This window comes from Apodemus sylvaticus, chromosome 4, assembly GCF_947179515.1.
Source record: "Apodemus sylvaticus chromosome 4, mApoSyl1.1, whole genome shotgun sequence".
Taxonomy (NCBI): Eukaryota; Metazoa; Chordata; class Mammalia; order Rodentia; family Muridae; genus Apodemus; species Apodemus sylvaticus.
In genome coordinates, this window is record NC_067475.1 from 34849781 (window position 1) to 34863623 (window position 13843).

The 13843-nt window shown below is 44.4% G+C and overlaps 1 protein-coding gene across 5 annotated transcripts in view; it reads left to right on the forward strand.

The window, feature by feature from the left end:
* The window catches only part of Alpk1 (alpha kinase 1), a 103590-nt gene that overhangs the window by 44683 nt on the left and 45064 nt on the right, over nt 1-13843 (forward strand). For 3 of the 5 annotated variants that reach the window (XM_052179268.1, XM_052179267.1, XM_052179269.1), the window contains 2 exons: nt 5378-5608; nt 9805-9959. In XM_052179268.1, coding sequence (XP_052035228.1) covers nt 5488-5608; nt 9805-9959 — 276 coding nt within the window. In that variant the 5' untranslated portion in view covers nt 5378-5487. Of the gene's footprint in view, nt 1-4884; nt 4982-5377; nt 5609-9804; nt 9960-13843 lie in introns of those variants that run through there. The other 2 variants (XM_052179270.1, XM_052179271.1) reach the window with 2 other exon arrangements.

The window sequence follows — 13843 nt, forward strand, 5'->3', positions numbered from 1 at the left end:
CAATGTCAGTCCCAAAGATCAAAGAGGTTGTCAGACTTGGTGGCAAGTGGTGTAACCCATTGAGCCATCTTGCCATCCCCACTCTAGGCGACACTTTGCTTGTAAATATGTGGCTGTGACTGTGTGGGCTTATTCCTGGAACTCCCAGTCTATTGCATTGGTTGTCTGTCTGCTTTTGTGCCGGGACTGTGCAGTCTTTGTGGTGGTGTCTCTTAGTATAGTTTAAGATCAGGTTTCTCGATGCCTCTAGTATACTTTTGATTTAGGATGGCTTTGGATAAATTTGGGTTTCCTTTACTGCCTCTGTGAGAATTCTAGCTCTAGTTCTGTGAGGAATGTGTTTGGAATTGGTAGAGACTTCACTGAATCTCTAGATGTTTCATCAACACTATCAATTTTCTACAGTGTTGATGCTGTTAAATAAACCCGTGGACATGGGAGGGCTTTCCCATCTTCCAGTGTCATCTTCAATTTCTGTCTTCAGTGATTTGAAGTTTCTGTATAGAGCTATTTCAGCTCCTCAGTTGGATTTACTGCTAGGTATTTCACTTATTTATTTAAGCTATTAGGAGCAGAATAGCTCGCCTTCACTTTTTTCTTGTCAAATTCATTATTAGTATCTAGAAAAGGTTTTGTGCATGCTGATTTTGTATCCTGCTTCTTTCTTGAAGCTGTTTACTAGATCTAAGAGCTTTTGGTTGAGTCATTGGTTTGTTTGCTTTTCCAATATGAGTACACTGTCACTGTCTTCAGACACACCACAAGAGGGCATCAGATGCCATTACAGATGGTTGTGAGCCACCATGTGGTTGCTGGGATTTGAACTCAGGACCTCTGGAAGAGCAGTCAGTGCTTTTAACCACTGAGCCATCCCTCCAGCCCATCGCTGAGGTTTTTAAGTACAGGATCCTATCATCTGCAAATAGGGATGTGTTGCCTTCTATCCTTAATTGTATACTTTTTATTTCTTTGCCTTGTCTTTTTGTTCTCTCTAAAGCCTTGAACACTGTCTTCAGCAAGAGTAGTGAGCCTGGGGACCTGTCCCTTGATTCTGATTTTAAAGGAAATGCTTTGAGATTTTCCTCCATTTAGTATGATGATGGCAAGATATCGAATCACAGACCTCAGTATGTTCGTGAGTTTGAGGCCTTCTTTTCCTAGTTTCTTCGGGGCTTCTATTAAAAAGAGAGGTTGACCTTCGTCAAAGGTCTTTTCAGAATCTATTGAGATGAGCATGTAACTTGTTCTTAAGCTTATTTGTGTGTTGTGTTTCATTTATCGAGTGGCAGATATGTAGCCACTTTTTCATCCCTGGGGTAATGCTATTCACAGAAAAAAAAATGGATTTATGAGACCCAACAAGATGGCTCAGAAGGTAAAGACGTTTCTTGTGCAAACTTGGTGACTCAGGTTTCCTCCCTGGGGCCCCTCGAAGGTGGGGAGCAAAGAACTGGCTCCACAAAGTTGTGCACATAACACTAATAAAATTGGTATTTTTAGCAGAAAATTTATGTCTAGCTACTTTTTTTGGCTAGGCTTCTGTTAGCAAGCATAACGAAGTATTACTGATCACGTCAGGGATTGGTTCTTGCCAATGGGATGGGTCTCAAGCTGGGCCAGTCATTGACTGATTATTCCTGCGGTCGTCGCTCCATCTTTGTCCCAGTACTTCTTGTAGGCAGGACGAATTTTGGGCCAGGGGTTTTGTGGGTGGTTAGTGTTCTTACCCTTCCACTGGGAGCCCTGCCTGGCTATAGAAGGTACCACTTCAGGCCTCCATATCCCCCACTGCTAGGAGTCTCAGCTAGAGTCGCCCTTACAGACTCCCTGGAGTCTCCCCATCCCAGGTCTCTGACTGTCCTGGAGATGCCCCACTCCTTGGGGATTTCCACTCACTCTGGACCCTCTCTGGCCAGCTCTTCCTACACCTGATCCCCTCCTCCTGTTCCTTTTTCCATCTCCTCCCCCACCCAGTTCGTTCCCTCCCTCCCTCCCTCCCTCCCTCCCTCCCTCCCTCCCTCCCTCCCTCCCTCCCTCCACCTCTGGTCATTATTTCCAGTTCTGAGATTCAGGCATCCTCCCCTAGGGCCTTTTTGCTATTCAGTTTCTTTGAGTCTGTTCTACTAGGGATTCTTTGGTTTGATTTCTTGACAGAATTCCAGGTGTGGGCACGGTGGTCATTCTTCATATGGTCACATGAGGCAGCCTGTGCCTTTACTCATATTTTCTACATGGTTATTTAGTTCTATAACCAAATTAAGTATATGCTTTGTAAGCTATGCCTACTGACGCCACTACCTGAGCTCTGTGGGTCTGATTTACATCCTTTCTTTCTTTTTTTATATTCCATATGTATTTTGTGAGATTTGTCCACAAGCTCATATTTCTCAGCATTGTTTAGAATCTTTGAAGCTCAGATTGAAGTCAGATCCCTTTAAAGGGAAATATTTAATTCACCAGTTGCCTAAAAATTAACTTAACATTATTTTTAAACCTTATTTTACATTGTCATGAAGAGGGATTTGTATACTCTGTGGTCTACAGAATCTGTAGAATCTGTGCGGTTTGTAGAATCTGTGGTCCCAGATTCCCAAGGAAAGATTTTTTGATCCCCTTCACAAAGGAGTATGTTTTGACAAAGGCAGTTGCCCTGGAAGATGGGGAGAGGAGTCAGGTTTGTTGTTCCTCTCCCAACTCTTAGGGTGCAAATTGTTGGGACCTAGGACATGGGTGGCAGTGCACTCTCACCTTCTTACCTTTGGGGATGTTATCAGCTCTCCAAGCGAGGAAAAGCCAGAGCATAAGTTCACAGGGTTTGGTAAACACACACTTCTTGTGTTCCCATGCTAGTAAAGGCAGCCCTGCGTGTGGCAGTTAACTCTTTCCATTTCAGCTTTTGGTTGGCTTTTGGTTTGTTTGAGTTTTGTTCTTTTGTTCTGGTCCTTGATGTAACTCTTCCTTTCCTATGTTGTTAATCCATTAGTTTCTAGAGATTTTAAGGGGATCTTCCCGAATTTCAGTGGAGATGTTGATCAAGCAGTCTTCTCTGTTGCTGTAAATAGAAATCTCTTTGAGTCATGACAACTTTCTTTTCCAACTTTTCCTCTTTTTACAAAGCATAAAATCACTAGCCAATGGCTATGGCTCAAGAGCATCCAAGCCCCTCCCTGCATGTCTTACTCTGGTTAGATTTAATCTTCTTCCTGTCCCACTCCCTGCTACCTCCTGTCAGGCCAAGAAGCTGTGTGATGGGGGCAGTGATGGTGATGGTAGGTTGTGTGTGGGTTTGAATGCTCATGCCCGTGTGCACATTTGTGTGCATGCATACATATTAGTTGCTCAGGGAGGGTGAAATGGTGGGAGGCTAGATTGTCCCTGTCAGTGCCTATAACACCCAATATTCCCAGAAGTCTCCCATCCAACTTCAAACCAGGCCTGACCCTGCTTGTCTTCCATTTTCAGGGTGGAACAGCTACATACAGGGATTCTGTCCCTGAGAATCTCCTCTCTACTTTCTCTTTTTATGAGTTCTACAAGACTATGGCCTTCCATAGAATAAAGGATGCTAAGCTACCAGGACCATATTGTAATACAATTTTCTTTCTTCATGCACAGATTAGTTCTCCACTTTCCATGGTTATGCAGACCTACCCCCCAAAAAATGATTATAGGAAAGATAGCCTGCTTCTTGCTTTAATTTGGGACTTGAACGGAAGTGAATACCCGGCCCGCCTGCAGGTCAGGTCCAACAGTTTGCTCTTTCCTTTCTGAACTGCCCAGTGCCTGTCTCAATCTCTGAACTTAAGCCCCCATTGTAGCCAATGCCATTCTCTTAAGTGGACGGTGGGGATGTGACTTACTGGTTACAAGGTCCCTTGCCCACTTCAGTCCACTAATTACCTCTTGCTTGCTAATTGCAGGACTCAGAGGGGATGAGCAGGTCTTCATTTGTTTGTAACAGAAGTCTGAGGTTAAAATTCTGACTAGCCCTTGAGGCCTGTTCTCCTTATAGCAAGACAATAATGGCCATCCGATTGAACGAAACATCATGACTTACAGACACTTGATTTAAAAGGGGACTTCAAGCACAGTTTACAACAGCAACAACCTTCATTTGTGCAGAGATCCTTTCTGAAACACGCTAAGTGAAAGAGAGAATAAATTTACACTCTGGCTTAGATAATTCCAGTGGCCAATTCCTCACTCCCTTGTTTGTGTGAGTGCTCTTGGAATGTGTTAGCATTTTAACTCGAGAACTCTGCTTGTGCTCATTAATAACTATGTGATTACTTTGAGTGAAATAAGTCTCTGATACCCTCACATTTATTTTGATTTAAACAAAGGTCATGGGATAGAAGGGCAAATTTAATACTAACTCAGAAATTCTGCTTTAACGTGATTTCTTCTTTGCATGAATGAACTGAGTATCGCCATCCTTGTTACTGGTACAACCTCCCCTTTCAGACTGTGCTCTGGTAATACACTTCTATATGCCCCTCCCCCCAAGTGTCTAAACCAGAGAAATGCGATCCCTTATTCTGGGCAAAGAGGATAATTTCTTTTGTTTGCAAGGCACTACTTCAACAAAAGGAAGACAGACCAAAATATTTGTTAGCCAAGTATTGTTTCTGTCCATTGGCTAGACAGTTTCACAATGCTAGTAAATTATTTTGTCCTCAGAATTTTTTTGACTGCCATAGGTCCTTTTATGTCCTTCACATTCTGCATAAGGAGTGTACTTCATACCTGTTATCTGACAACATCAGTCAATCCATCCATTTATAGATGGATCCGTCCACATCAGAGGTCTGGGAAATTGGGTTTTCTGGAATACCATGTCTCTGCTTCACTTGGCAGTGTGCCTGGCAGTGAAGATCTTTAAATTTGGCATCTGTCCTTGCCTATCTTGGTCCAAATGGTACCGTGCTAAATACCACGAAGAATACCGCACAGGGGAAATCAGCACTGGCTCGTGAGATTGGTGAGCTTCGTATTACCATGTGCTTCCGTGGGGCTATTAGAACGGTTAGCCAGATGCGTCCTGTAGACTTCCAGAAAGGGGAAAGCTCAGGGCTACTGGGACCCAGAGGCCCTGAGTGAAAGACGCAAAAGCTGCATAAATCATGGGGCGCATTCATTTCATCTGGCCCGTGTGAGTTCACCAGCCTCGCCGTGGGTGACCGGGCTCTGTAGCTAGCCCCTCTCCCTTCTGCACTCTATGCCTTCGAGGTGTTGCCATCATTTCACTCCCCTAACAACATCCTCAGGACCCGTCATGGATTTTCATGTGTTGGCTCTATTATCCCTCCCTGCTTGAGACTCGCAGATAATTGATGATGCTTTAGTTAATCATCCTTCCCCTTCTTTTGTTCGCCAGGTACCTCAGCCTTCAAGGGCCTCCTTTATTGAGAATCAATGCCTCTCCTAGGTAATTGATCACCATAGACCCAGGGACACTCAATTCATCCTGGAGGGTGGGTAATCGTCATGAATAATCAAGACACCGTGGCTTCGATACTGCATGAGTGCAAGCAAGTGCTGGATCGCCTCTTGTTGGAAACGCCAGATGTGTCTACAGAGGATGAGTGTGAGGACCAGCGGTGCAGAGGTGAGGGCGTGACGGGAGACACCACCGGGGCTTGAGCCGGCGGGTTCAATGCCTACACCCTTGCCTGAGCGACACATTCTCCTCTCTGCCCTATTTTTCTTCTCCTGGCAGATGACCACCGAGAGATGAGTGGATTTCTAGGGCATGAATGGGAAGGGCTGCAGGCTGACGGGCAGGGAAGAAGCCCACTTTGTTGCAGAGAATTGCTGTCAGTTCTAATTTTAGGCTTCAGTAAACATGAGGCTACAAGACACGGTTTAGTTCAGGAAAGGACAAAGGGTCCAAGTTGGCTGGTGCACGCAAATTTCAATTATTAAAAAATTAAAGCAACTTCTGAATGGTAGCACGCACTTTTTCTCAAACAATGATTTTGTGCCTCATCAGTTTCCATAGTCTTCTGTGGCTTCCATAAATGTGTCACCTCGCCACTTTGGACAGTCCGTTTTCTTGGTCCCCAGCAAACTCCTCATCCCATTTGTAAAGTATATTCATTGGTATCAAGAACGACTCTGTACATCATAACCATGAACAGGATTTTTGTCTGCTTCCTGGCTTTTGCTGTTTATGGCTACAGATATTGCTTGAGAAGTTTCAATCACAAAATCTAGAAAGACTCAAAAGACTCATTTCTTCTTCAGCCAGATTTGGAGCCCTCTTTATTTAGGTTATTGTTAACCATTTGAATGATTTTTCTTTCCATTTGCTTAAGCATATTCTTCATATGTGCTTTTAATATTTTTTCTCATGTACTTTAAAGTACACAAAGAACTAAAATGTTTGGGTATTTCATTTAAGAATAAGATGCCCGGGTAAAATAGTCTGTAATGGAAAGGTCGAGAGGCGCTTTTCCTCAGTTGTGGTCCACGGGCATATATATGTCTGACAGGCCACTTTAGGTAGCCGTGGTCCTCTCAGCTCTGTAACCTGTCATTTAACTGTCTTCTGGATGAAGCCCTGTACATGTAATCAGTCCCCAAACCAAGCCTGGTGGCGTGTGCTTCCATTCCTTACTGGCTGGACTGAGCAGACATGACCACCTGCCCCTGCACGTATTAGTCAGCCTGAGATCACAGGCCCCTCACATCAGCGCCTGCTCCTCAACCACAGGGTCTAGGCACCTGGCCAATAGCTGGTTCTCTGTCTCCCTGAGGCCTACATGTCAGGTTGGGTTGTTTTTCTTGTTTTTCCTAAAGTTTTCTTAGTGTCCTCTTCCTGTTACGCAGCGTGTGCCCTCATTTAAGCCTCACATTCTCCCTGTGAAAGTGCAAGGCCTCTGTCAGGTGCCATTTTCTTCCCAAGTGACACAGAATAGGAGAAAAAAAATCAATTTTGTTTCAGCTAAGGCAAATCAAGGCTATAGGAGTCTATAAACCCAGTCAAGTGACTATTCTTTTTGTGCCTTGATGATTGGCAGTCCAATTGAGACCCTGAGAATGGAAAGGGACATCATCTTACGTCCACTTGGACCACACAGGACCATTCTCTCCAACAGTCATCTTACTCGTTGACATCGAGAAGAAACTGCTCCGCATATACATTTCATTTTCAGAAATGGAACACTATTTACCAGCAGTAGCACACAGGTTTTACAACCAGATGTGATCTCACAGGTCCTTACTTCAAGGGCTCTGCTTCCCTTAGGATGCCCTTGAGGAGTATGGGCCCAGGAACTGATAATCTGGGAGTCACTATTTCAACGGGATGCGACAGGATCATCTCTGGTCATCAGCACTAGTCACTCCTTGGCATGGTCCTCTCAATGACAAGGTGTCTTTCCCCATCTATCAGGCCCCGTCCTTCTCACCGACTTCTTCTGCCTCGCTAAAAATCATTAGATTACATTCCTGATGCTAACCCTGAAAGTCCAATCCCTTATCTTTGCTCATTGGGTGGCAAGTTCGCATAAAGATATCTAGGACTGAGACCGGCTTTCTTCTTTCTGATTCTGCTCTTCTGTCATGTCTGCTTTCTCTATTTAGTGTGTCTCATGTATGTGTCATGCTATCTTGGTCTTTTAACCATTACAGCTTGCTTCCACTGTGATGTGATTTACCAAACGGGAGGAGCTATGAAACATGATAGCTGTGTTGGGGATGCTTCTAGCCCAGGAAGATGGGGAGATGTGATCACAGGACATTGGGATGCAGCCTAAAGGGAACATGCATCTGTGGGTTTGGAAGTGTGCAGAAGAGGTGTATCAATTCCACTGGAAGGTCATGAGAAACTAACAGGAGTGAGGCGGAAAGGTTTGTTTTGAATGCCAAAGGCAGTGAGTGCGCCTGAGTTTGGGCATCAGGCTTTGGGGTGGAACAATTACAATGTGAATTGTATTTGCTCTAGCCCAAATGTGAAACGCTAAAAAATGTTATGAAAAATATTGTCCTGGTCTATTTTGTTAGAAAGGCGAGAGGCACTCAGCAGTAACAAAGATTGTGAGGGTGAGCTGAAAATATCATAAAGAAAGGAAAGAGGAGATGAGGTTTAAGATCCGTGGGATTCGACAGTTAACTCGATTGAGGGAGGGAGAGGAAGCAAACGGCCCGAAGGGAAGGCTTCAGATCTGGGGGACACTGTGTGTGGCAGTCCCCTGCATCAATAAAGAAGGAGATGGCATTAGAGTAGACCTGGTTGAAGGGACTCTAGCCAGCTCACAAACATGGCTCTATCAGGCCCCGTCCTTCTCACCGACTTCTTCTGCCTTGCTAAAAACCATTAGATTACATTCCGGATGCTAACCCTGAAAGTCCAATCCCTTATCTGGCCAATATCTCCTCCTGAGGCTGAGTACCAAGGTCCGGCTGAAGTATTAAAGTCCAGCAATCAAAAGCCTCCTTTGGCTCAACTAATTAACATGCCCATTAAAATTAAACAAACTCGGGGCTGTAGAGATGGCTCAGTGGTTAGAAGCACTGGCTACTCTTCCAAAGGTTCAACTCCCAGCAACCACATGGTGGCTCACAACCATCTGTAATGGGATCTGATGCCCTCTTCTGGTGTGTCTGAAGACAGCTACGTGTACAATAAATAAATAAATCTTAAAAAAATAAACACCTCTCCCTGACACAGGGGTTCCCCCCCATTTTGCCTTAATGAGCTACCATTTTCTTATGTGGCTGTGTGTCTGTCTCCTCTCTGTACAGAGGCTGTCCTTTCTTGCCCCTCAGGACAGAGATAGGCCTGCCCCTTCTCCCTTGTTCCCTTCCTTCTTCTCCCTTGTCCCCTGTCCCCTGTCTTTGTCTCTTATTCCCTGTCCTTTGGGCCAAAGAAATCTCCTTTGTGCTGAGCACTTGGTCTTGGGCATCCTGAGCCATTGCTGGTCCTTACACTGATGGTTTTGGTTTGGAATGTGTTCTCTAAGAGACACAACACAAGCAGAGAGAGGTCTGTGGATAAACTTGTTCAGAACCCTGGTATCATATGCACTTCAGAACTAAGACTGTTTGATCAAGGTCCTGTGGAGCATGTACCGCAAATCTTAGTAAAGCAGATGTTGGGCCTCCTGTATATAAGTATAGAGCTTCTTACTGTGAAAGTTTGAGTGTGAAGTAAAATAAGAAGTCCTATTCAATGCTGCGGGGATTTGGTTGTCAAAACTAGAGGAAACACTTCCAGTTTCTAGGTCTCTTTTATGTTTCTGAAGTTTGGACAGGAGACTGTGAACCAGAATAATGAGGGTTAGTACACACAGAGAGACTTAACCCAGTCACTAATATGAAATGGGGCCATTTCGCAATGAACGGGTATCACTAAAATTCCCAAGTTTGTGGAGTTGTACTTTTTGTCCAAATTGAAGCATCCTCGGTGAGATGGTCCTGGGCCTCTGAGAAGCAAAATGAGACTGAACAAATTGCCCTCGTCCACTGCAGCCCCGTTCTCACTTTACAGGGAAAAGAATATTTCCTCGGTGCCTTTCTCTGATTCTTCATGCAGAGACAGTCACTCAAGTGCTCCACTTCCTGTTAAAACCGTTTCTTAATGCCTGACTACCCCAGTCTACCTGCAGGGCAGAGTAGACTCGGGCCACCCCTGACAGATAACTCCCTCCTATTATTCTTCAAGGCGGCTCCAACAGCTTGGACTGGCCAGCGACAGGTAGGAAAAGTGTTTTGGCCACTGAGGTGCTTCATCATAACACGGAGAGCTCAACAGCCCTTTCTTTGACTGCAATTTCCTTAACTGAACTCTGACCTTTTCAGCCTCCCTCCCCGGCGAGTTAAGGACCCTGATCCAGGAGGCAAAGGAAATGAAGTGGCCCTTCGTGCCTGAAAAGTGGCAGTACAAACAAACCATGAGCCCAGAGGACAAAACAAACCTGCAAGATGTGATTGGCGCCGGGCTGCAACAGTTACTGGTAGGGAGAGTCACGCCACCTGTCCCTCTGACATCCCCAAGAGAGGCATTTAGAGTCTAAGTGGTCTAACGGATTAAATTTCTCTGAAGTACAAGATAGCTTCTGCTCTTATGGTCAGCTCTGCAGGGTTGACTAATGTGTCGGGGAGACGGCTATTTAAAAAGTGTCATTTTCCTGTAACCTCCTGTGTTAGAGGAACCTCATGTGAATGCTGAAGAGCGGATGGAGGGTACGGAATGAAACCTGTCACCTTGAAATAGTCCCATCTCCTTGGCAAGTCTGACTTGCTTTGGTTCTACTGTGGCTCAAGACATTTTTTATTTTGAAAGGATATTTTCTAGATGTTGAATAATAGTAGTAGTAGCAGTAGTAGTAATAATAGTAGTAGTTGTAATGATAATGACAATAGGCTTTATACATCTCATCTTGATGTCAAGCTGTTGGTCCAGGGCATGTCCACCCTGCCTACCCCTGTCGGTCCTGTTCACTCTCTTAGCTCCTCATGACTATGTCTGTTCCGGAAATATCAAGTCAAGGTCACATATGTGCTTAGTTTTCACCTACATAATAGAAGCCAACAAACCAGTGGTTCTCAGCCTGTGGATCTCAATACCCCTGGGGCGTGCATGTCAGATATCTTACATATCACATATTCACACTACAGTTCATGACAGTAGCAAAATTATAATTATGAAGTAGCAATAAAGGAATTTTATGATTGGGGGTCACCACAACACGAGGAACCATATTAAGGGTCACAGAGTTAGGAAGGTTGAGAACCACTGAACTGAGCTGATGATGCGTCCATCCTCTATAGGAAAAAACATCAAGGACAGTGGAGGGGTTTTTAAAAAAAGGAAGGAAGTGTGAAGTTGGGACATCTGGGAGGAATAATGGGGAGGACTGTGGAGGTGAACATATGATCAAAATCTAATCTATGCATTAGTTTTCAAAAAAACTATAAAAAATTACCTTTTATAAGAACAGCATAAGAAGCCAAGTAAGGCTTGAGACCCAGGCCTGCGTTCTAGGAGAGTTCAAAGGAGTATTATTTTCCTTTGTGGAGCATTGCTTTAAGAAATATTTATTTATTTTTCTTTTATGTGTATGAATGCTGTTTGCATTAATGTATGTGTACCACGCCACACAAGCTTAGTGCCAGAGGGGGCTGCAGGAGTGTTTGGGCCCCTGGAGCCGGAGTTAAAGATCATTGTGAGATACCATATAGATGTTGGTAAGGAAACCCAGGTCCTGCGTGAGAGCGGTGAGCACTCTGAGCCACCAAGCCATCTCTCGAGCCTCGTGGTAGCATTATTTTTTACCTTTAGTTTTGCACATGATCATCAGGACATTTACTAACTCAAATGTATTTTTCCTCACATAAAGACACAATGATCTCTTTGTATGGAGATCAGGCATAAAAACAATGGCCGCCGACCCAGGATTTTCACTTTGCTTACATGGTTTTATGTTTAGGGATCATTCCCAATGAATGCATAGATACAGTTTTTCTCTTGTTGAAGGAAGAACTCTCATAAAAATCCTTTAATCTGTGAGCACACAAGAACATCTTAGGGAATGCCTAGAAAGGGTAACATAGGTTAAATAGACTGGAGATTATTGGCAGAGGAAAGCAAACCCTTGGAAAGAATTAGGCGCTGACCTCTGGGTTTTGGTTTGTTTGCTAGCCCAGGCTGGCCCTGAACTCTAGATCCTCCCTCCTCATTTTCTTGCAATGGAGATTAAAGGCATGTGCCACCAAACACGTCTTAAGTGGGAAATTTTAATAAGTGTGGTTGCTATTAGTGTAAATGTAGAATGAAATAATAACTAATAATTTGTACACTGTGGAATTTACATAGGCATCAGATCTTGCTTATCAAAAAAAGCCATGAGTATTACCGTGGGAACCTTCTTGGTGAGGGGACAAGAGAGGACTCCTCTGTTTGGTTTTGGTCTTCTACCGGCAAGTCTATGGTAAAGAATCAGAAAGCCACGGCCCAGGCTCAGACTGTTAACTCTGAAGGCAATGACTATGAGCTGTCCATAGAATTGTTGGCAGCGATGGAAGCATACAGCATTTGTGCTTTCCAGTAATGGCGGCCACTAGCCACATGGGGCTCTTGATATCTTAACTTGTCGGTGTGGCTGAAGAAATATATTTGTAGTTTTCCTGACTTCTTAAACATTTCTCTTTGCATAGGATGTCAACAGACATTGTGTTTGCCTGTGGAAGTTAAGTGGCCTTATTATACCCAAGAACATCTCAGGCAAGCACCAGAAATGTCAGGGTTGTCATTGTCATTTACTGGCTAATACAACCCTACAAGGCACAGGACTGTATTAGAATCACACAGCTAATACATGCCTAAGGCTCTGGTTCTTACAGTGAGACCCCTCCCCCCACACACACACACAACATGTATCATGTGGGGACTTGGGGACTCAAATTCTTGACCCCCAATCAAAACTCTTTACTGGATCAGGGTACTGGATTCATTTGCCCTCCCTATATCCAAAGCCCATGGTGGCATCACGGGAAAGCAGAAGCTCTGGGATTAAAGTTCCAGTCTCTGGATTCAGATTTGCCATATGAGTTAGCAGGAAAGCTGTTCCGGGGTTGTCCAAACCATTTCAATAGTACACATATCCTTCCTCCTAGTGTACTCTGTAATCTATAGAACTTTATTCTCAGCAAGAATAGGAGATTGCACACCATGTGTGCTCTTTTGTGACTGAGTTACCTCACTCAGGATGATGAGTAGTAGTCCATTGTGTAAATATACCACATTTTCTGTATCCATTCCTCTATTGAGGGACATCTGGGTTCTTTCCAGCTTCTAGCTATTATAAATAAGCTATGAACATAATGGAGCATGTGTCCTTATTACATGTTGGAGCATCTTCTGGGTATATGCGCAGGAGTGGTGTCGTCAGGTAGTACTATGTCCAATTTTCTGAGGAACACACATGGTATGCACTCACTGATAAATGGATATTAACCCAAAAGCTCAGAATACCCAAGATACAATTCACAGACCACATGAAGCTCAAGAAGACGGAAGATCAAAGTGTGAATACTTTGGTCCTTCTTAAAAGGGGGAACAAAATACCCATGGCTCACAGCCAACCAGTGGACTGAGCATAGGGTCCCCAATGGAGCAGCTAGAGAAAGGACCCAATGAGCTGAAGAGATTTGCAGCCCCATAGGAGGAACAATAATATGTACCAACCAGTATCCCAGAGCTCCCAGGGACTAAACCACCAACCAAAGAGTACACATGGAGGGACCCATGGCTCCAGCTACATAGGTATCAGAGGATGGCCTTGTCAGACATCAATGAGAGGAGAGGCCCTTGGTCCTGTGAAGACTTGATGTCCCAGTGTAGGAGAATTCCAGGTCAGGAAAGCTGGGGGTACCAGGTGGGGGGTGAGGGGTAGGCAGGGGGAGGGGGGAAAGGGGGTTATTGGAGGGGCAATTAGGAAAGGTGATAATGTTTGAAATGTAAATAAAACAAATATCTAATAAAAAATTAGTTCAAAAAAAAAGATAGGAGTTTGTTCCCTTCACAAGGTCACTCAGTGGCAGTCCTAAGAATCAGCCCACTGGGCCACCTCTAGACCCTTAGGAATTTAATCTGGGGGCTTTCTGAACTCTGAGCATCGCTTTCCTTTAGCTTCCCCCAGCAAGCTATAAATGAGCCACCACCCCACCTCCTCAGACGCTTGGGGTGTTTTTCTGTTCTGCCAGACCCCGAGTGCACAGTTGCTCAGTCACTCTGTTTATGCATAGAGAGAACCACAGTCTCCACGGGCCATGCTCTCTATAACTCTTCTTTTTTGAGACTGCAGCTTGCTAGGAGTGTCTCCAGTAAACCCTGTGA